We start from the raw sequence: 21,355 nt of genomic DNA on the forward strand, positions 1-21,355 counted from the left end.
ACGAGGCAGGCGGTTGAGTGACTGGCTGATTGAACGGATTTGGGGTGTGAGGAAATTGAGTTGCCTGACCCCTCACGGGCCGACAGGGTGGGGTAGTGCAGAGCAGAGGAGGGAAACATGGGTGTAACACCTGGCCCCCCCAGGAAACACACAAGGCTGTTTGAACATCTGAATCATCTGAGATTATAATATCATAAATTGTGGGGCAACTGGACATGAGAGACGCTGCCTTTCATTGAACGACTATTAACTAAATCACTAAACAATGAGCAGCATATTGACATTTAAATGGTTTATAACACATTATAATGTTGTACGCAGATATACATTTGTCAGACTAACCATGTAATGTATTACATATTATCACACAAAAATAAATAATGAATAATAATTAAACTCAAATCATTCAACTTCACTAAAACTCTTATTAAGTTTATTAAGTATTTTCAAAGTATAATTTCAAGGTTTAGCGGTAACGTACAAGGGAGCCTTTTATAAATATATATGATATATATATGTACATAAATCATCCATTTCATTTAATGTTTTTTCTGAAATTGCATACAATTTCAAGAAATTCTTGATTTATTTTTATTTATTGACAGATATAATATCTGACGTAACCACAGTGTTTGTGTTGTTCGAAGCTTGACGTTCAGCTTTTCCCCGTGTTTAGGTTTTTGCACTTTAAATATCACCACAAAGCATCTGAGAAGCAATCACTGCTTGACATTTAATTTGACTTTCAAAATTCATCACATGATCTTCCTCAGCAGATGGATATTGATCATGTGCGACAATTTAACTGCTACTAAATGGCCCTTGTGGAGGGATCATATTGTCATGTTTGCAATGTCAAAAATGCACTTGACAGAGCTTTATTTTTTAATTCTAGTTGAAATCCAAAGCTTTACAATTATACCAAATATGACATATGTCAACAAAATTAAATGGTCCATCAGAGAGAGCTTTCTTTGGCACAAACAGATACGGACTAAACATATGAAATCATTACTCAGTGTTTCAAGGGGCTAAACATTATGGATCTGTGTGAACAGATTTGAAAACAGAAGGATAGGACATCACTGTTACAAGAAAAAGAAACCGCAAGCATGTGCTGCCTCTCATCTCGAGGTTGTGTGTGGCCGAGTTCACTATGGGATATTTCAGTGGTGGATTACTCCGGCATGTTGATCTTATAACAGATGACAAAGAATGTGGCCCTCTCAAATGACAAGCATTGGCAGCCAGTCACTCACATCCGCTGTCAGACAATAACAACGAGGCTGCCAGTGGAGAGCTTGGAGCTTGTACAGCAAGTCATTGGCCAGGGCTGAAAGAATGTTTTAGGTGGGTCAAACCTTTCCAATTCACAAGTGGTCAACGGGCAGCGTGCGGAAGTTGGATCTTGGTTTTGGATGCCTGCATTTATTGGCAAGAATGAATACTGTATTTTCAATTTTTCATCTGGTCATTCTAGCAGGTAAGAATTTATTTAAAACTGAAGAAAATGTCTGTTGGTTACCTGTGGAAATATATGTCTGTTTACTTTGCTTGAATTACTTTGAGTGTTTAAAGTATAAAAAGTCTATAAAGTCTACAAAAACAATCAGTTAACTCTGTTTGCGTTTATTGTGTTTATTGAGACTCTTATTTTAGTGAAAGCAACAAAACTAATGAGCAAATTTAAATTCTGTGCAAACCAGCTATTTGATTGACAAGGGCATGTGTGCTGTTTACATTTTGCTTTTCAACCTTCTGTCTGTCTGCCACTTCATGAAGTCACCTGCATAATTATATTGATGTGATTTGTTAGTTTACTGAGTTGAATGTCTGGAGAATCATTCAACCATTCAAACAACATGTTGCTGTAAAATGACCTTCGTTTCAAGGTCAGCTGCTAAATGAAAGGGGATCTTGCTCTGGCTTGTGACAGATATGCAGTGGAAAGAGCATAAGAACATCTCTTTTAACAACCTCACTGGGGTGCTATTGCATGTTATCTCTACTAAATATCTTGGAGCTCCATTTAAGTAAGTAAACAAACATTTAACTTTTTTAAATCACCAAAATGTATTTAAAGCCCAACGTTTTGGAGCTTTTCTCCGTGCACACTGTACACAAGTAAGTGGGTCAGTTTCAGTTTACAACCGAGTCCATGCACATGTATTCACTTTACAGCATAGTATGACACTTGTCACATCTATTTTCAACTCATATTAAATGAAGTCACCTCAAGTATCAGATGTTCTTAAAGCGACATTCTACTTTGGCACAGCATGATAATGTTTCATCACACACAAGTTGTAGCTTGAGGAGTAAAGAAATATTGTATTGCCTTAAATAGAGTAACTGTAAGCAACAATGAGCGTGTACGGTGTGTTTTTTAGGTGCTGCCTGGGCCTCTTTTGATGAAACACGTCTGGTTAAAACCCTCTTCACTGGTTACAATAAGGTGGTCCGTCCTGTCAATCACTTCAAGGACCCGGTGGTTGTTACTGTGGGCCTTCAGCTCATCCAGCTCATCAGTGTGGTGAGGGCTGATGTAACACGTCACATCACCATCTGTATTAAGATGTACTGTCATCAACTGTCTAAACACATTTATCTGGATTCACAGGACGAGGTTAACCAGATCGTCAGCAGCAATGTGCGACTGAAACAGGTTTGATACATGTTGTTGTTTTTTTTATGTTGATGAGATATTATGAAAGAAGAAGAGACTTCGGACACACCATCATATTTACGGATAATAATTTCAATAATGTATCAATGAAAATGAGTAAGAATGATTCTTTAGCTATCAGCTATCACTGATGAAATATAGGAAATAAAATTATGTAGCAATTAATGGAACCCTTTATGTAGAAAATGTAATTTTCCTTTAAAATATTTTTATGAACAAAATGTCTCTCCACTGTGAAAATGTAGTATTACATATTTGCTCATATTTGCTTTTTCTCAGAAAATAAAACATCAATAATGGATATCATAACAGAAGCGCTGTCCATTGTTCTGGGTGTCCTTTTCTGTTTGTTTGTTTTTCAGCAATGGAAAGATGTGAACTTGCAGTGGAACCCGGAGGATTACAGTGGAATCAAAAAGATCAGAGTTCCCTCCACTGACATTTGGCGGCCTGATCTGGTTCTCTACAACAAGTAGGTTATGTTATCAGGCTATATTTGATCCATGCCACATCTCTTTTTTATGAAACCTGTTTTTTCTTCAGTACAATAAGCTTTCCATGACTGGAAGCATCCATACCTCTCGAAACAATTAACAATTTCAAAACTTTCCTATACTCCAGTATGCAGCATGTGAAAGCTCAGATTTCATTAGGCTAAATCTGGACTCTGCATTGACTCCCCCTCTCACCATATGCTGCGTCTAACATGCTGCTTTTTTCCCCACGACAACCAGCTCCGCTGCCACAACTTGTGCCAAGCTGAGCGCTGGTTGGCTGGGGTGCGACACCAGCACTGACCCCACCTCAGGCACCGATGTCCCCTTGTGTTAACATTTAACTTATTATCTCCCATGTTGATGCTGCCTGTGCCTTTCTGTGCCCGCAGTGCTGACGGAGACTTTGCCATCGTTCACGAGACCAAAGTGCTGCTGGAGCACACAGGAATGATCACATGGAACCCGCCTGCCATCTTCAAGAGCTACTGTGAAATCATCGTGCTGCATTTCCCCTTTGACCTCCAGAACTGCAGCATGAAGCTGGGTACCTGGACCTACGATGGAAACTTGGTCGTCGTCAATCCTGTAATTTCATTCAGGCCATTTCTTAAGAGGAATAGTTCAATATTTTGCGAAATGTGCTTCTTTGCTTTCTTCCAAAGAGTCAGATGAGAACATCAATACCACTCTCATATGTCTACATGCGTATAATATAAGGTTATAGACAGCAGCCAGTTAGCTTAGCTTAGCATATGCATTAAGAAGAAATAGCTAGTCTGGGTCTGTCCAAAGGTAAAAATCTGCCTGCCAGCACCTCTAAATCTCACTATGTAGCACAGTACATCTAGTTTGTTTCATGAGCACAGAAACTGAAAGGGGGAGAACTACATATTACAGTTTTATGAGGTCTTTTGTGTCAGACCATTTCTTGGCCAGCAGCAGTGACTTTTTTGTAGTCCCATAAAAACACACAAACAGGTACAGTTTCTGTACAGTTCCAACAAAAGAGATGTAACGCGTTGATTCAGGCTGCTCTCCTTCATTGGTCGTACGTATACCTACAAAAAGTTGTCTCCTGTCTGTAGATTCATACCATACCATCAAAGAGTGGTATTGATCTTCTCATCAACTCTAAATCATCCTTTACACACCCTGTTTATTGCCTCTCTTCACCAGGACAGTGACCGCCCTGATCTGAGTAACTTTATGGAAAGTGGGGAGTGGGTAATGAAGGATTTCCGCAGCTGGAAGCACTGGGTGTACTACGCTTGCTGCCCAGACACACCTTACCTGGACATCACCTACCACTTCCTCATGCTGCGGCTCCCGCTGTACTTCATCGTCAACGTCATCATCCCCTGCATGCTCTTCTCCTTCCTGACTGGTCTTGTCTTCTATCTTCCTACAGACTCTGGTATGTTGACACGGATTCCACATCGTTGATTTTCACAGGAATCTAACCTGAAGTATTAGTTAACAGCAAAATGACATTAAGACAAAAATATATACATATAGACATACTTATATATGTATATATATATATAGTTAAAAGCAATATCTCTGGCATTACAGCACTATACATTGACCCAAGATTGATACCACTCTCATATCTCTATGACAAATATGAAGCTTAACCCAGGAGATGGTTATTGTAGCACAAAGACTGGCAACGGGGGAAACAATAGCCTTGCTTGGTCCAACTGTTATTCACTATATAACATGCTAAATCTGTTTTGTTTAATCTGACATCTCCATATTAGGGTTAATACCCCAGTAAAGACCCACGCGCTGCCTTTTTCCTCTTGTTGCAATTCATTTTATATAAGAAATTGATTTTGAAATGATTTTATTGATTTTAAAATGATTTTATTGATTTAAGAATTACTTTATTGCTTCGACTAAAACAGAATAGTCCACTCACTGTGTAAATCATATCAGTCCGCTATGAAAAAAATAGCAGACTGTAGAATGCAGTAATTGACCAATCAGAGTTGAGTATTCAACAAAGCTAAGTAATTAGCTAAGCTAACAGTTTCTTCGTTGTAGTTTCATGTTCAGCCCACAGACATGGAAGATGTATTTTCTTATCTAACTCTCAGTAGGAAAGCAACTTATTTCCCAAAATGTAAAACTAGTTCTTGAACACGGAGGACAGTAAATGTCATTCACATCTGAAATGTCCGGTCAAGTACAGTAGTAGTGATGCACTTAGATGCACACTGAATATTTATTATAAGGGGTATGCAAAAAAAATATGTGCAAATTGTTAAGAACGTTCTGTAAAAATTCTACACTTTTTTAAATTGTCCGCTTTCATGATATGTGATGAAAACACAGATATGATATGATATGATAAGCAACATGACAAAACCTTGTCCCTTATTCTGAGCCATCAACTGCACCGCATGTGTGCACATCTGGATATGTTCCCAGTGTGTAGGTCTGCCTCATTACCGAGGGTCCCACTGTGTTGTCAAGTCTGAAAGCAGGCCTTTGCTTTAATGTATAATAGATCACTTGATCTCAGTTTCTGATACGACTGCTGACAGGAAAGTGTGGAGGAGGAGCTGGTGCCAAAAGATGCTCTCTCTCTGGGATTACTGCTCGTACTGAACAACAAAAACATGTCTTGCATTTTACTCGTGAAATGGTGTCAGAATCTGTTTACTTGTGCTATTGTTGGGTAAAAGAAACAACAACGACAAAATTGCTCACACTCTTTAGAATGTGATTTGCTGGTTTGGTTGATCATTGCAGTTTTTGTGTAGTTGTGTAACTATCCTGATTGGGTGGGAAGGGAAGGGAAGTATTTACTCATAGCAACAGCCCTCCCCTGTGGCACTGTATTAAGATTGCATGTTATGGGTATCATGAGCTAACAAGCTGTTTAAAGTGGCAGCTCCACAATTCCCACACCTAGTTCAGTTATTTATTTCAATGTTTCTTTTAAAGTATAGGATGTGTTTAAACAACACAGAATGCGTTATTGTATATTCCATTTCTCACTGAAAAAACATCATGTCCTCTTCAACTAAAACTATATTCTATTAGAAACATTTTGGGACGGACGTTGTGGTCTAAAGTTAACCCATCACAATTAAGCAATGATGATTCGTGAACCATCGTTCTTGCTTTCGTATTTGTCACAAGTTCAACTGAAGAACTATTTATTTTTGAAGGATTTTTAGAGTCTTCAAGTAATATTATCCAGAAATTGACAAGAAGAAAAAACAAACATTATTAATAAGGTATTGTTATGCAATTTTTTTAATTGTTAATCTGTGACCTTATAAACAGCGCTGGAAAAACAATCACACATCAAGGTAATTTCAGTAGCTGTTTTAAAGCTTTTTATCATATCACATATCGCAAATGCTACTAAAAGACCCTTAAGGTGAGATTGTTTTGTCAAATGTTACTCATCTGGACCCTTCAGCTTAATCCTGCCCTTCTAATCGTGTCCTGACCTCCTCACTGAGAAACACCGGTCTAAATGTTGATAGAGTATTTCTTAGAACTGCATATTGCATGACGTCCTCTCAGTTTGAGACTAATTAAAACGCTAGTGAGGATGTTATGTTGTGTCTCATAGGTGAGAAGATGACTCTCAGCATATCTGTCTTGCTGTCTCTGACTGTGTTCCTGCTGGTCATTGTTGAGCTGATCCCCTCTACCTCCAGTGCTGTACCGCTCATTGGGAAGTACATGCTCTTCACCATGGTCTTCGTCATTGCGTCCATCATCATCACTGTCATTGTCATCAACACCCACCACCGCTCCCCGAGCACTCACACAATGCCGGACTGGGTCCGCACGGTGAGCACAACAGCATTAATCGAATAGAAATCCATTGGTCCTATTCCCAAGCTTTGGAGAAGAATCCTTAATGATTTTTTCTCTGTGTTATTGTGCCATCTAGTGGTAGTAGATGTTGTATGTCCCTTGACATTGTGCATATCTTTTGTCTTTCTATGACAGGTCTTTATTGAAACCATTCCCAACATCATGTTCTTCTCAACAATGAAACGCCCAGGAAAAGAAAAGCAGACCAAATCTAGTATCTATGGTGCTGATTTTGACATCTCAGACATCTCTGGCAACCAGACCTCTTCCGTTACCTACCAGTCACCCATCACCAAGAACCCTGACGTCCGCAGTGCCATTGAAGGAGTCAAGTACATCGCAGAAACCATGAAATCAGATGAGGAATCCAACAATGTAATCTCACACAGAAAGAGTCACTAATATGGTTCTTTCAGGATCTTTGCTTTTGTGTAAGTCACACGTTGTCCCTTTTCTCTTTTCAGGCGGCTGAAGAGTGGAAGTTTGTGGCCATGGTGTTGGATCATATTCTGCTGTGTGTGTTCATGGCTGTGTGTCTCATCGGCACATTAGGCGTGTTCGCAGGCCGTCTCATTGAGCTGAGCATGCTCTAAAGGCTTGCACCGTATCAGATTTGTTGCTCAATGTGAAACTTCCGACCTTTGTTTTTTAATCTACGGTATGTTGCCCAGCAGCATTTACGCTGCATGTGGAAATCTCTGTTTACCTCTTTAGAGTATCGATCCTATTTGGGATTGTAAAAGAGCATGGTGTTTACAGTGTCCTCAGCATATTTTATGACAAAACTGTTGTTTTTCTGCTTTTTTAGGGAATATATGTGTGCAATTGAAATGTTGAATTCATTCAAAAGAAAATGTCCTTGACATGTTTATAGGGAACAACTGAATAAAAGGGTTTTTTGTCAGTTTTTAAGGTGATAAGTACAATAAAGCTACACATTAACTCTGATATGGAGTTTGGACTTTTCCCTGATATTGCTTTTGCACTTGCCCCTGATTTGTCAGGTCTGGTGGAAAAAACTATTCAATACCGAGTGAGTCCTATGATACTGAAATTAAGAAACATTGAGGAAAGAAGTTTGTCTTTAAAGTCTTTATGTCTCTGTGTAGAGAAGGTTCAATCGTCATACAGAATGCAATGCGGTCTGAAGGAGGAAGAACCTAGAGTGTTGGTTGTGTACGACTTATAAAGGCCTTGAGCACATGGTGGGATAGGAGGAGCTCATCACTCGGACATCTGGACAACAGTGATCATTCACTGATTAACCATTGAATGGTTAATCACTGATTGGTCCACTGGTTATATCCCCATTCAGCCCCCTATCGAAGTTGACAGTATCATGCCCTTGATTAAGACCCACACCTAATATTACTCAACCTGAGAGGACCCCTACTGACCATGTCTGACATTGATTATTAACTTTGTTAATACAAAAAGGGCCAAAACACTGAGTGGTCAGACAATAAAAACAGATAGATAAGTCATAATGGAAATTAGCCATCACACAGGACATGCAGGCTTTGTTGGCCAATAGAAACACGAGCTTTCTGAAGCACTTATGCCTCTCTAATTATGCCTTTCTTCATGGAGCATTCTCCACGGTTTTCCACTGCACTCTTTAGATGTGTTTATTTTTCTCCATTTCACATTCAAATACAGATGCAAATTCTGTTCTCTTGAGTTATTAGCTCCACATATGTTTATATTCACACAGCCTTGAACTGTTTTGGATCTCTCACTTTGCTCTCCTAAACATAGATGTTTATGAGATGTTTATGAGAGCAAAGTGACAGATGCAAAACAGTTAAAGTTGCAGGCCGCAAAACTAAAACAGTGAATTATTAAGATTAAAGATGAAGCACAGTGCAGACTTAGTTATAGTTCTCTGTGAACATATCCCGAAAAATGATCCCACATTAATGTCACAGTCATGTCATCCATTTTTAATACAGATATTGAATACTGCAGATTTAACTGATTTAACTTGCTTCTTTTTGTGCAAGCGTTTAGTAAAACAAATAAGTGATAATAAAACATATGTATATAAAACTACAATACACATACACTACAATAATAGTATGTAACATTAGTCAAATAAACAACTTACAACAACAACAACTTTCCAAGCAACTCTTCACAATACAATGAGCATAAATGTTTTTTGCTAGTAGTCAGGATGAGGATTCTATGGATAGATATAAAAGCCAAATACATTCAAATTGAAAAATGTTTCTTTTTGAAAAGTTGATTAGCAATAAAATACAAATTTAGTTATTTCTTTACCCAAAATTGACTGCCCAGTTTAATTCAGTTTGATTACTATACTGTATATTTGTATGTGATGAGAGGCAATCAAGACCAAGTGTGCAACAGCTTCCAGCTTGTTAATAAAAATGCATATTTTTATATATATATATATTAATATATAGATATATTGAATATTGTTTCTTTAAGGCAGCAGAGATGAGGTCTAAGCCCCGCCCCCTCCCACTGTCTGGCTAATGTGATTGGTTAAACCGTTGTTGACAATCGGAGATTATAAAAGTTGCTGGGTGGGAACTAAACTACCGTTAATACCTATGTAACGTACGCAGTTTGAGCAGCACATATTGGCTAGTGAAGAATTCTGTAAACAGTTCCCTAACAATGGATTTACAAGCTTTTTAACACCACATTTTCGACGACACCCTTAGCTACTCTCGGTTCACCACTTTAGCTTAGCTGGCTAACCGCTCCTCCTGTGTCATGTGACCGTTACAGCAGCGTTACTTGAGGGGGGACAACACAAAGCAGGTGAGTAACTAATGCTCACACTGACATTGAAACGCTCGTTGGATATGGTAACAGTTTTAACATACGGATATGATGTTCGACAGCTGTAACGGCTCCTGATTTAACTGTAGCTCATTTCCCTCTTTTAGTACCGCGGACATTGACATGACTTCAAACCAGGCATGACAGGTCACCCTGGAGGGAGCGTCGGCATAATGGAAGCACCGGAAAGAGCCAACAACTTCAATTGTTCACACGAGGAGGGGGGCGACGGGGACTCCTCTGCGCTCTCATCCAGCATGTCCATTGACAAACTCTTACCGGCTCTGCTGGAGTGCTTTGGGATCATATTGTGCGGGTACATCGCAGGGAGGGCGAACATCATCACGTCCACCCAGGCCAAAGGTTTGGGGAATTTTGTGTCCAAGTTTGCTCTCCCAGCGCTGCTGTTCAAGAACATGGTGCTGTTGGACTTTGGGAATGTCATCTGGCCGTTCCTGTGGAGCATCCTCATTGCCAAAGTGGCTGTGTTTGTCATCGTGTGCGTGCTCACGCTGATAGTTGCCAGTCCCGAGGGCCGCTACAGTAAAGCTGGGCTCTTCTCGATATTTGCCACCCAAAGCAATGACTTTGCCTTGGGCTATCCCATTGGTAAGTATGATGACTTTAAGCCTACCACCCACAGTGCCTTTTATTCACTGCTGCAAATGTAAACATGCATGTTTGCCCATCTTTCAAACCAAACTTATAATTATCTTTATGTTGCAATGTAAACTACCTCAGCAAACACAATGAGATGGCTTCCAAGGCCCTCCCTTATTAACATTCATACAAATACAGAGGTTGTGATCTTTTCATCATCCTGTACTTGCATACTTGCAGAAAACACATCTTTGATCATGCGTATGCACAGCTACCTTTAGTTTATTTGGAAAAGCTTACATTTAATCTACCAAAACTGGCCCAATGATTAAAAAACCCTGTGCTTTAATGGTCTGTTTGCATGTTTTAATAGTCGTCTCAGGCAGTTATCAAATTAATAAAGCACCCATTTAAGCTTGATCGAATAACTGACAATTATGCAAATAAAAAATGGAGTGGATGGTAATTCCCGCAGTTCTTCATTCAAGTGAAGCAGAATTTCTAGCAGCATCAACTTGCTCCTAAGCCTTTCTCCCCCATTTGATATGTTAGTGGTGACATTTCCAAAACGTATCCTTTGTTTGCTTTCACTGAATATTTGTTCCATTTTGTCTTCATCCACAGTTGAGGCCCTGTACCAGAGCACATACCCAGAGTACCTCCAGTACATCTACCTGGTTGCACCCGTGTCCCTGATGCTTCTAAATCCCATCGGCTTTGCCTTCTGCGAGATCCAGAAGTGGAAGAATGGGGCGTATCGCCAGCAGAGAAAACTCTTGATTGTGGGACTTGTAGTCTTACAGGTCCTGAAGAACCCTATAGTGTTCATGGTTATCATCGGCATCATCGCCCACTTTGCCCTGCACCAGACGGTTCCTCCCTTCATGGCTGAATTTGTGGATGGCTTGGCCAACTCTTTCGGGGGAGCAGCTCTGTTCTACTTGGGTCTCACCATGGTGGGACAGTTGGGGAAATTAACCAGATCCACAGTCGTGACACTGATATTACTCACTACAGCAAAACTGTGAGTGGGGAAAACAAAAAACCAACAACTTCACTGCTCCTGATGTTTGTGCAAGAGATGATTTAGTGTTATCAGATGACCTCTTTCTAATGAGACATGCTCTTAGGAGTGTGCAGAGTCAGCAGGTCTGTAAAGTGCTCCCAACATGTTGTTTTGTGCTGATGGTTTGGGTGACTCAGACATCTCCCGCACCACAAAGCCAAATGACATGCAAAGAGGTCTTAGGAGAGTGTAGCATGATAATAGCTCTGTAAATATTTTAGTACAACTGCATTTTTCAGTGTAGTGTTAACTAAACCCTCAAACAATGGTTCATGACACCCGTCTTTGGATTTGACTTTCAGGTTGCTGATGCCGCTGATTTGTAAGGAAATGGTGGATCTGTTGGACAACAGCAACACCAGCGCTATGAACCACTCGAGCCTCTCCAATTACGCTTTTCTTTATGGAGTGTTTCCCACCGCACCAAGCGTGGCCATCTATGCTGTCTATTATAACGCAGAGCTGGAAGTTGTGAGTTCTATACATCTACCTGCCAACCTCTTATGTGCCATACAGGTTCTGAGCTGTTCATTTCTTTGTATCGTACCTCCGTGATTTTGATTTGTGCTTCCCAACAGGTCACCTCTGGGATGATGATCAGCACTTTTCTCTCGGCTCCAATCATGTTTGTTTCTGCCTGGTTACTTACAATGCGTTGGATGGATCCTCAGCTATTGATGAATTCACTGCAGAATGTCAGCTTTCACATCAGCATAGTTTCCCTGGTTGCACTGGTGAGTCGTGCGCTTTAGTGTGACATGTGTGAACTTGTTGTTGGCTAATATTTTATAGCTGACTTTTTAACAGCTGGTTCTTTTGTTCATTATTTTTTCTCGGTATGTGGAAACTGAGGTCAAAGTGAATGAAATTTGTTCTAGCATGCTCCACTTCTTAACTGAAGGCAGTTTGCCCTTTCATGATTTCAGTTAGTTAGCTCCATAACATGGCACAATTCACCATTGATATTACACGCACCAGCTTTTTGAAAATACAAAACAATATGGCCTCTTGTTGTATGTTTTTAACCACCGTCATTCAGAGGATGTGTGGCCAAACAGATGTTTTACTGAATTATGGACCTACTTCCTCTTTAATTTCTACTTTCAGTGTATCCTTTAAGGAACCTGCAACTTATTGCTGTAAACAATGACTCATCTTTGTTGTGGTGAAACATGTTCACATTTGAGTTTGTATTCTTATACAGTAATTGTTCATCTTTAGTGTTTCTTGTTCCTTTGCTTTTAAATAGATAACTTGCCAACACTGTTTAATAATAGTTGTATTTAGCATCTCTGCAAAGGTTTTTATGAAGGTAAATATATATTTTTCTCTTCCAGGTGTGGACAATTACTGTCATGTTTTTAAGCAAGAAATTCAAGAGGCTACCTCACGTGTTTACAGTCAACCTTTTCTTTGCACAGGTGAGCACACTTGCACATACTCACTAAATTGATTTGATTATCCGTTAATTGAATTGACAAGACATCTACCAGTAATTTTAACTTCACATCATGTGTCTGTTCTCTAGTTTCTTACTTGTATCGGGATGATCCTGTGGAACTTTGTGGTGAAAGAAGACAACTTCGTCGGGCAAATCCTGACATTCTCGTTGTTATGTACCTCCCTCTACAGTACCTTTGTTTGGCCAGGTATGCACACAACCATCCAGCCACATTAACCCCACCTTCATTTATCTTGGTGAGCTCTGAAGTTTGAGTGCTAATTGTTTAATGCTTGTTTTGTCGTTTTAGGTTTAATAGCACTTTCTCTTGTGCTTATAAAAAGGTTTGAGGATGTGAAAGTTTCACCGGGCTTGTTCGTTATAGCTGGCTGGGGGTGAGTCATTAAGGAAGACATACCTCGGAAATGAAACTAAGCTAGTTTGTCTGGTCTTTTAAAACAACAGAGCCTCAATCAGAATAACTGCCCTAAATTATAGTTTACATGTTGCCACCGTGACCTGACCCCGGATAAGCGGAGGAAAATGGATGGATGGATGGATGTTGGACAGAGGGGGGGGGGGGGGATTTTACAGGGGTGATGAATGCCTCACTTGAATGTAAATGATCAAACAAACCTTTTCAATTCCTGCAAATTGAATCTGCAGTTCAGTGTCGTTAAGATGGTTTACCTTTTACATCTTAATACTTTTTTTTTTTGTCTTAATTAACAGGGTTCCAGCCTTAGTAACTGCTGTATTGCTCATTTCTGGGGTAAAAATGTCAGACACTATTGACTCGGCATTCTTTTACGGCAAACCACAGGTAACAACATGAGTGGAAATCATTACTTTTTCTGCCATTTAGGAACCGCTATTGAACCCCCAACGAATTACCTAAAAGTCTGCATGTGTGCGTTCTTTGACAGATCATCTGCACTACAGTTGTAGTTGCCTTCAGTATACTGCTGGGTGGGAGCTCTCTTGTGTGTATCAGTAGAGGAAGCTGGTCCCACAGTGACCAAAGCCAAGAGGGAAACTCTGCAGAGGATCTAGTGACTGAGATTGAAGCAGAAAACCAGACTCTGATTGAGCCAGTCAGCCCATCGGGAGATCTCAACAGAGGTACTTTCTCTAATGGAGACCATTTAACAGAAACAACATTTGTTTGATTAGGTAACCTTGATGGCACTGAATAAATACCAGGTTGCCAAGTACAGTAGTTATGAGGTCTGTATCACAGCACATTATAATCACTTGATCATACAGAGGATGTTCTGTCACCGGAGTTGTCAAAGCCCAAGTTGAAAGGAAAGGAAGAGCACAATCAGTCACGACTAACGCTTATCTTTAAGACCTCCACAGAAAACTGCCACGTAAGCAACGCAGCGTGTGTCCAATGTTCGTCCCTCCGCAGATCATTCTCTATTAAACTGAGTAGAAAAAAAAGCTTCTGAAGTTACAAAATCATAAACTAAACACTGTTTAAAAAAAAAAAGAAGAAGAAGGAACACAACTTTCTGCATGTCATTATCTGGAGAACCACGATATCTGGAGTTCCTCCTAAGTTAAGTTAGTTATTTAAAGTAAGCAATGAACAGCAACACTAAACGCATCATCTCTCCATAAGTGGTGCTATTGAATGTGCTTTTTGCTTCCAGTGTGAACTGTGAGGATATCGTAGTAATGTGGTAAACAATCCCTCCCACTTCTATCACTTTGTTATCAGCGTGCCTCATATGTGACTGTGCACCACCCCAGCCCATGCCTGACATGATCACCAGCACAAATATGAACAACACTCCAACAACACTCGCAGGTATTGTGACCAGCAACACAATTTAGAATGCATTAAACCCCAATAAGTAGAACATATCAGCACAGAACAACCATGACCATTGAATAATGAATACGATTCAGTCTTTTAAATCTCTGTTCTGCTGCCCCCCCCCCCCCCCCCCCCCCCCACAGGTCAATGTGAGAACAGTTGTGCGTCCTCAGACTGCCTGCTTGTCCAAGTGGAGGAGCTCAAACAGGGTGCAGATAGACAAGTGGCCCGTCATGTGCTCTTATGTCTGCTTCTGACTGTCAGCTCGCTTGCTGTGAGTAAACCACCACCTTTCACTTCTGCAGTTGACATGAAGTCGGCCTTACTGCCTGCATCATTATATTTAGTGCATCACAAACAAATTCGGACACAAATGGCTGAGCCGTGTAATTTCCACCTCACTCACTCGGCATCGGAGGAAGCCTTCTCCAAAGAAACCCATTCGGAGATTCTTGTGTTTTGATTAGTATTTATTGGTCACAACAGATAGGAAGTATATTAAATATGACTAGTAAATACCAATACAGTGTGTGTAATGTAGTTAACTGTGTTTCTGTGAATATAAAAAAATGAAAAACGTGTAAATACACATTTTTCTTAAATGTGTATTTAAAAGGTACAGTGTGCAGCCTTAAGGGGGATCTATTGGCAGAAATGGAAATAATAATAAATAACGATAATTTAGTATTATTTCTTTCGAAAATGAGAACCGATCAGTTTATATCTACATATAGAGATTGTCCTCAACACAAACCGTGATAGTTCTCCGACACACTTGACGCACGGAGGAAGTTTCAGTTGTAATCTGCAACCTCAGCGCTGGATGCTACACACTAGACTAGATCAGCAGGATTTGCTACTTTTACACGTCACATAAACGCAACAACCCTCGGAACTCTCTCTGACAGAACCTGTCCAGCTGCTTGTGGCTGCTCTTGAATCAGGATCCTGGTCGACTCTACTTGGAGCTGCAGTTCTTTTGTGCTGTGGCCAACTATGGACAGGTTGGTGTTCCAGACACGGTGCTACCAAGATTGTGAGCATTTGTAGTCACGCAGCACCAGTCATGACATGTTTTCTGCCTCCAGGGTTTTCTCTCCTTTGCTCTGTTTGGGCTGGACAAGCATTTGATTATACTGCCATTTAAGAAGAGGTAAACTACATTCATCTTACGAAACTACTGCCGCACTTTTGAAGTTGTTTATACACACGGCATACTGTATGTATAGCATGTGTACACACACTCTGCACTACACTGTACTCCATGCATTTATATTTAGTTGTTGTGAATGGTGTTTAGGTTATACAGTCTGTGGTGTGGAAAGAAGAAAGAAGAGCAGCCGCAGACTGATTTACCTGAGGAAGTCAGGATGACCTGCACCCAGTTCACCAAATACCACAAGGACCAGTGTTTTCATGACATTGTGAAAAGGAGAAGGTGAGAGCTCATCGTCTTACTCACTGCTCCTCTTGTCAGAGGTTAATGAGAAAACGTCTGAATAAACATGTTCTCTGATGTGTGGAGGAGTCCTGGTAGTCATTCACATATAACAATATTATACCATTATTTCTATTACTATTTCATTGTTCTGATGCATGTGGGCTCAGTTTGCTTCTACTCTAAAACATCCATAGACCTTTGGGTGAATGCTTCTTTTCACTCTTTAAGGTGTGGGAAGAGGACTGTGGTGGACTGTTTTCTTGGCTGTGAACTGGTGGCGTGGCTCCAGGTGGTGGGCTTGGCTCAGGACCCTGGTGAGGCGGTACTCTATGGGACACGGTTACAGCAGGGTGGCGCGCTCGAGCACATCAAGCAGGAACACGGCTTCCAAGACAGTCGCCTCTATTACCGCTTCCTGACGTAAGACACAAGGGTCTTTTTTTTTTTTTACCAAATGGCATTTGAATTGAGATAAAATTATATAAATACATCTTGAGGATGTAGAACCTAAGGAACAATACCGGCCTTTGCAAAAATACCTGAACACTGTGGCTGCACTGTACATGCGCTGAGCACATCCTGTACAGTGCAGCACTGCAGTGCAACAGACTTGACCATTTCAAACCTAAAATGCAAGGGCACAATGCATTGTGTGGAGTTGGTCTGGAAGGGAATTTCTTTTTTTTTATTAACATTATTATTTTTGAGATCTTGTGTTGCTACAACAGTCAATCGGGACATTACCTGAGCTGTCAGATGATCGTACATGTACAGGGAATCCCCTGTTTAGCCTTGTTATCATAACCATTCATTTCTAGGTAAAACAAGAATACCTGAAATGGCAGTTTTAATCCCTCAATGGCTGGAAAAACTTACTACACAGCTACCACTTGGTACTGTAGATTAGAGTTTAGTGAGGAAGTCCTGTCTACAACAGACAGTAATCATTTTAAGATTTGCCAGTTTCCCTGCTAGTCACTGCATCCTTTAATCTGCAACAAAGCCGGTGAATATAATATTAGCATAGCTGAATAGGACTGATGGCCAAAACTATAAAATGAACAGCCAATCTTAAAGGGTGAGCCAAGACTTTGCTGATTTTTGTAAGAATTTTAATATATGATTTTAATTTTGTTTTGTGTCATTTGGGGAGCGACAATGCACTGTCCCCGTGAAGCAAATGATAGGTGCAGGCAAAAACACCACTCTTCAGCTGAATGTATCATTTCCTCCTCTGTGAAACTTTAGAGTGAATTATCACTTTTCAACCAAAGCACTTTCCAAGAAGGGAAGATGTGGTTAAATCTGCATCCATTTTTAGCTTGTTTGTAGTCGGTCTTACTCAGGATTAAGTTAGTTTTACCAGTTAATTAACTGGTAATATAGCATGAAGCGTGAGTATTGTAGCTTTGACAGCCTGCAGTTTAACATGACTGCACTGATGTGGAGTAGTGGTTACACTGTTTACCAGGGCTGTTTGTGGGATCACAATTTCATCAAACAACCTGCCAGTTTGACAACAAAAGAAAACTGCCACTTAATAAATTAAGTTATTAATAAATAACTGTATAAATGTCAGTACTTGGTGTTGATGTGTTTTCTGGAAAGTGTTCACGTTGACATTGGAAGTTGGGAAAATACGATAATTCCATTTCTTCTCAGGAATAAAGTAATATAAGTAGAAAACTAACTGCTTAAACATCTTTATAATTAAGTGCAAAGGTTTGTGTTTATTATTACCTCACTTCATGTTGAGAAAACTTGTCAATTTTTTTCTTTTTAATAAAAACATACTTTAATAGAGTGTGTAGCACTGGCTGCATATTTATGGTATGGATTTGTTTTAAAATAAATGTTTACCGAACCCTCAAATCATGTCTCGCATAATGAATTTGTTCTTTCCTCTGCGTCGATCCATAAAAGTCAACATTTTAGTCGACAGCATCCTCGGCTGCTTAGTTCTTTGTACAATAATTTTACTAGTCAGTTGTGTTTTCAGGATTTATTATACAAGCATGTTTGTACTTCTACCTGATAAGAAGTTAAAATGCAGAGGCGTCTACTGCTACTTTCACCCTGGATACACGTTTTGTGGTTTCAGCTTTTTCCGTACACGGCCATCTCCTCCCGAACACAGCTTGAGAACAGATCCGCCAAAAAATCTGGATCCATAATACCGTGAGAAAGAATCTTCTCCATCTGTGTCATCTTGTCCTTCTCCAGCTTCCTCAAACTTTCTGTGATCTTCTTTCCTCTGTCCTATAGACAAAAAACACACAAAAATATATATACTAAGCCAAGTGAGAAAGTTAAGTCAACAGCCGGCTGGAATTAAATTGTTAAACCTCGTAGGATTGAATGATTGCAGCCACCAGCTCATGTTTGACAAACAACCCGTGTTTGCGATCAGGCTTGCTCTGGAAGCGGGGTTTCTTCTTTACAGGGTCATCTGCACCGTAACTGGGAGAAGACGTCTCCTTCAGCTCATTAATGTTCTTCACAAAGATGAAAGGCTTGAATACAGACCTGTTGTACAAAAAAAATGTAATCAAATCATTATTAGCTGCTGTCGAAATGAATTTAAAGGATGCATTATCAGCTGAAGTGAGATCAGGCACTGCACCTTTCAGGGTCTGGAGTTGCTGTGAAATAGTGAACCCCGGGCAGAGCAGGATTCATGGGTATCACAGACACCATACTTCCTGTTGTCATGAACATGCCCTCCATGTTGATGCCACTATCTTTATCCCTCAGGATATCCATCATCGTCTCAGCAGTGATGTGACCTGCAGTAAATACAATCAACACATGCATAAGCAGAGGTAAAAGTCATGGAACCTTTTCCTCCTGTGTGTCAATTCTCCACAGTGAAGTACCAACCGTTGCTCTTTTCCAGCAACTTCTTCCCCTCACAGTATCTGCTCCCAGAGGCTTCTATTCTGGCCGTAGTCGTGAAGGAGTAGACGGTGGAAAAGTTGAACTGAGTCTCTCCGTCCCACCAGCCCTGGCTTCGTGCATATTCCCTCATTTCTGGATGTTCCTTGTCGATCTTGGTCGTTATGCCATACTGGTTCGAGATGTTGCGATATCCAGCTAGAGAAGAGTAAAACAAGATGATAAAAACAGCTTCCTAAGCAGTGTAATGTGTTATTAGAAAACAAATAACTAATAGTGTCCAAATGATTCTACATCTATCTATCGACTACTTCAGATTCTTGCAAGGTTGTTTTAAACTGACTTTAGTTTTGAGTACAGTAACAAAAAAGGAGGGAAATCTTTTAATGTAGAAAACTGAAAACATTTAAAGGCATGATGATCATAATGAAGAATTGGACTGGAAGCTACTCAGAGAAGGACCTGGCTATATATATATATATATATATATATATATATATATATATATATATATATATATATATATATATATATATATATATATATATATATATATATATATATATATATATATATAGTACAGTTGAAAGAGTAACTTAGCAGCGGCCTCTGGTGGACAAACTCGTTCATGGTAACACTGATTTTGAACTACCTCAAACATATCTTTGGCATTTTATACTGCTAAACATTTCTAAGGGGGCATATATACAGATACCAATATATCTGTGATGAAAAAAATATCAGCCAATATAATTAATCTGGCATTCTCTAATTTCAACATGTTTCAAATGTCCTCAGGTGCTTTCCCTTATATCAGATGCGCACCCAGTTTTAATACTATTTTCCCGATTACCTTCCACTCTCTCTGCTGCCCAGTGCTTCCCTGACGTTTCCAGCAGCCACGCCTCCTTCCTGTCTGAAATGAGGAAGCTGTTGTGGTAGGTAAAGCTACACTCATCCTCCATGCAAGTTCCTCCCTGGCCATATTTCTCCAGCAACTCAGTGATCACATCCACAGCTTTCTCAGCTGCATTGGCTCTCTCAAGTCCAATCCTAGAAAGAAAAAAAAAAAAGCATAGAGTCAGTTATGTTTTCCCTTGTCTTTGAGTGTTCCTCACAAATGTATTCTGAACAGACAACTTGAAGGGAAGAAAATGTACAAAATAGTTTCCGGTTAGTACGGTGTCACTAAAATCTCCCTTTTGCATCTCAAGTTGATGGTAGTTCAACAAGTAACAGAGGCTTAGGAAAACTAACCTGACAAGATCCATGCCAAGAAGAGCTTCGTCGCCATCTGCACTCTCTCTGCCCCACACTGCTTCATTTCCAATACACACTTGATGCTCATTTGCACCCATTTCTGCGCCCCACAGCCATGCTGGTTTGCTCAACACAACTGCATACGTGTGGGCAACCTGCTCAATCTCTATGTATGTGCACTGTTCACAAGAGGAGGAAAACACAGGGGCAAAAAAAACAGTTAATAGTTGTCTAACTGCCCTTTCACCGAGGAACAGTCACAATGTCATGTGTCTGTGTCACCTACCTCAACCCTCTCCCCTGCATCGTAGTCTCTGGCAGGAAAGTACACCACCTCCTGGACTTCATCACAAGGCCTGTCAGAGTTTTTCCCAAAGATGATGCTTTGTCTCTCCGTGGAGGGGGGCAGAGCCACGAAGGTGTCACAGGAAGATGGGTGCATTTTGAATCACAAACTCGCTGAGTTAACAGAAAGAACAATTGATTGGATGGGGTACAATATTCAACGAACAGAAGTTAAGATTTACTTGAGCATAAGCAGCCAAAACAACTTTACAATACTTCAAATTCACCCGATATGACATCAGATTTAGAGCTATAACGTTGAATGTGTGCTGTTTAACACGTGTCATGTAATGATGTTACTATACTCAACATTACAATAAGTCAACCTTACCTGTCTGTAGGTCTGACGGAGTACAGTCACCGTAAGTTTCTGGTTTCATTTCTGTCTCCATATAACTCTGAAACGGAAACAGTACAGTCACGTGACCGAGCTGAAGTCAGCTTTATATTCGATGTTAAGCGTATGTTAGCGAAGGAGATGACTATTTATATCACTACCATCAAATTACGTAGCTTTTCGTTTACATTTTTCAAATAATTTGACGTATGTCATTTATATTGTATTCCGTCTCTGGTGTGACACTGTGGTTTCAGCCTACATATTTATGTATTTAAATGAATCTATTATACAACTTTACTGAC

At 40.0% G+C, this 21,355-nt stretch overlaps 3 protein-coding genes across 4 annotated transcripts; 2 read left to right on the forward strand and 1 right to left on the reverse strand.

The window, feature by feature from the left end:
• Positions 1 to 1,437: 1,437 nt before the first annotated feature.
• Positions 1,438 to 7,619, forward strand: LOC142962939 (acetylcholine receptor subunit alpha). The gene is made up of 9 exons (XM_076103631.1): positions 1,438 to 1,483; positions 2,391 to 2,533; positions 2,621 to 2,665; positions 3,049 to 3,158; positions 3,573 to 3,768; positions 4,360 to 4,597; positions 6,776 to 6,999; positions 7,162 to 7,401; positions 7,491 to 7,619. Exons 1-9 carry the CDS (start codon positions 1,441 to 1,443, stop codon positions 7,617 to 7,619), a joined length of 1,368 nt encoding a protein of 455 aa, XP_075959746.1. The 5' UTR covers positions 1,438 to 1,440.
• A 1,954-nt stretch (positions 7,620 to 9,573) lies between these two features.
• On the forward strand, positions 9,574 to 18,085 carry gpr155a (G protein-coupled receptor 155a). The gene is made up of 16 exons (XM_076107494.1): positions 9,574 to 9,819; positions 9,948 to 10,449; positions 11,065 to 11,464; positions 11,809 to 11,977; positions 12,085 to 12,240; positions 12,844 to 12,927; positions 13,035 to 13,155; positions 13,258 to 13,342; positions 13,680 to 13,770; positions 13,874 to 14,069; positions 14,674 to 14,763; positions 14,916 to 15,046; positions 15,681 to 15,776; positions 15,861 to 15,925; positions 16,073 to 16,210; positions 16,442 to 18,085. Exons 2-16 carry the CDS (start codon positions 9,981 to 9,983, stop codon positions 16,635 to 16,637), a joined length of 2,487 nt encoding a protein of 828 aa, XP_075963609.1. The 5' UTR covers positions 9,574 to 9,819; positions 9,948 to 9,980; the 3' UTR covers positions 16,638 to 18,085.
• A 115-nt stretch (positions 18,086 to 18,200) lies between these two features.
• scrn3 (secernin 3) lies at positions 18,201 to 21,165 on the reverse strand. Of its 2 annotated transcripts, none has more exons than XM_076107530.1 (8): positions 21,045 to 21,165; positions 20,655 to 20,827; positions 20,366 to 20,547; positions 19,962 to 20,161; positions 19,094 to 19,306; positions 18,837 to 18,999; positions 18,586 to 18,739; positions 18,201 to 18,472 (listed from the first exon to the last, which is right to left on the reverse strand). In XM_076107530.1, exons 2-8 carry the CDS (start codon positions 20,808 to 20,810, stop codon positions 18,311 to 18,313), a joined length of 1,230 nt encoding a protein of 409 aa, XP_075963645.1. In that variant the 5' UTR covers positions 20,811 to 20,827; positions 21,045 to 21,165; the 3' UTR covers positions 18,201 to 18,310. The 2 variants fall into 2 exon arrangements, with proteins under 2 accessions (XP_075963645.1, XP_075963636.1); XM_076107521.1 differs by having other exon boundaries at positions 18,559 to 18,739.
• Positions 21,166 to 21,355: the final 190 nt, after the last annotated feature.

This window comes from Anarhichas minor, unplaced genomic scaffold, assembly GCF_050575085.1.
Source record: "Anarhichas minor isolate MPS153535 unplaced genomic scaffold, ASM5057508v1 ptg000004l, whole genome shotgun sequence".
In the NCBI taxonomy this organism is placed as follows: domain Eukaryota; kingdom Metazoa; phylum Chordata; class Actinopteri; order Perciformes; family Anarhichadidae; genus Anarhichas; species Anarhichas minor.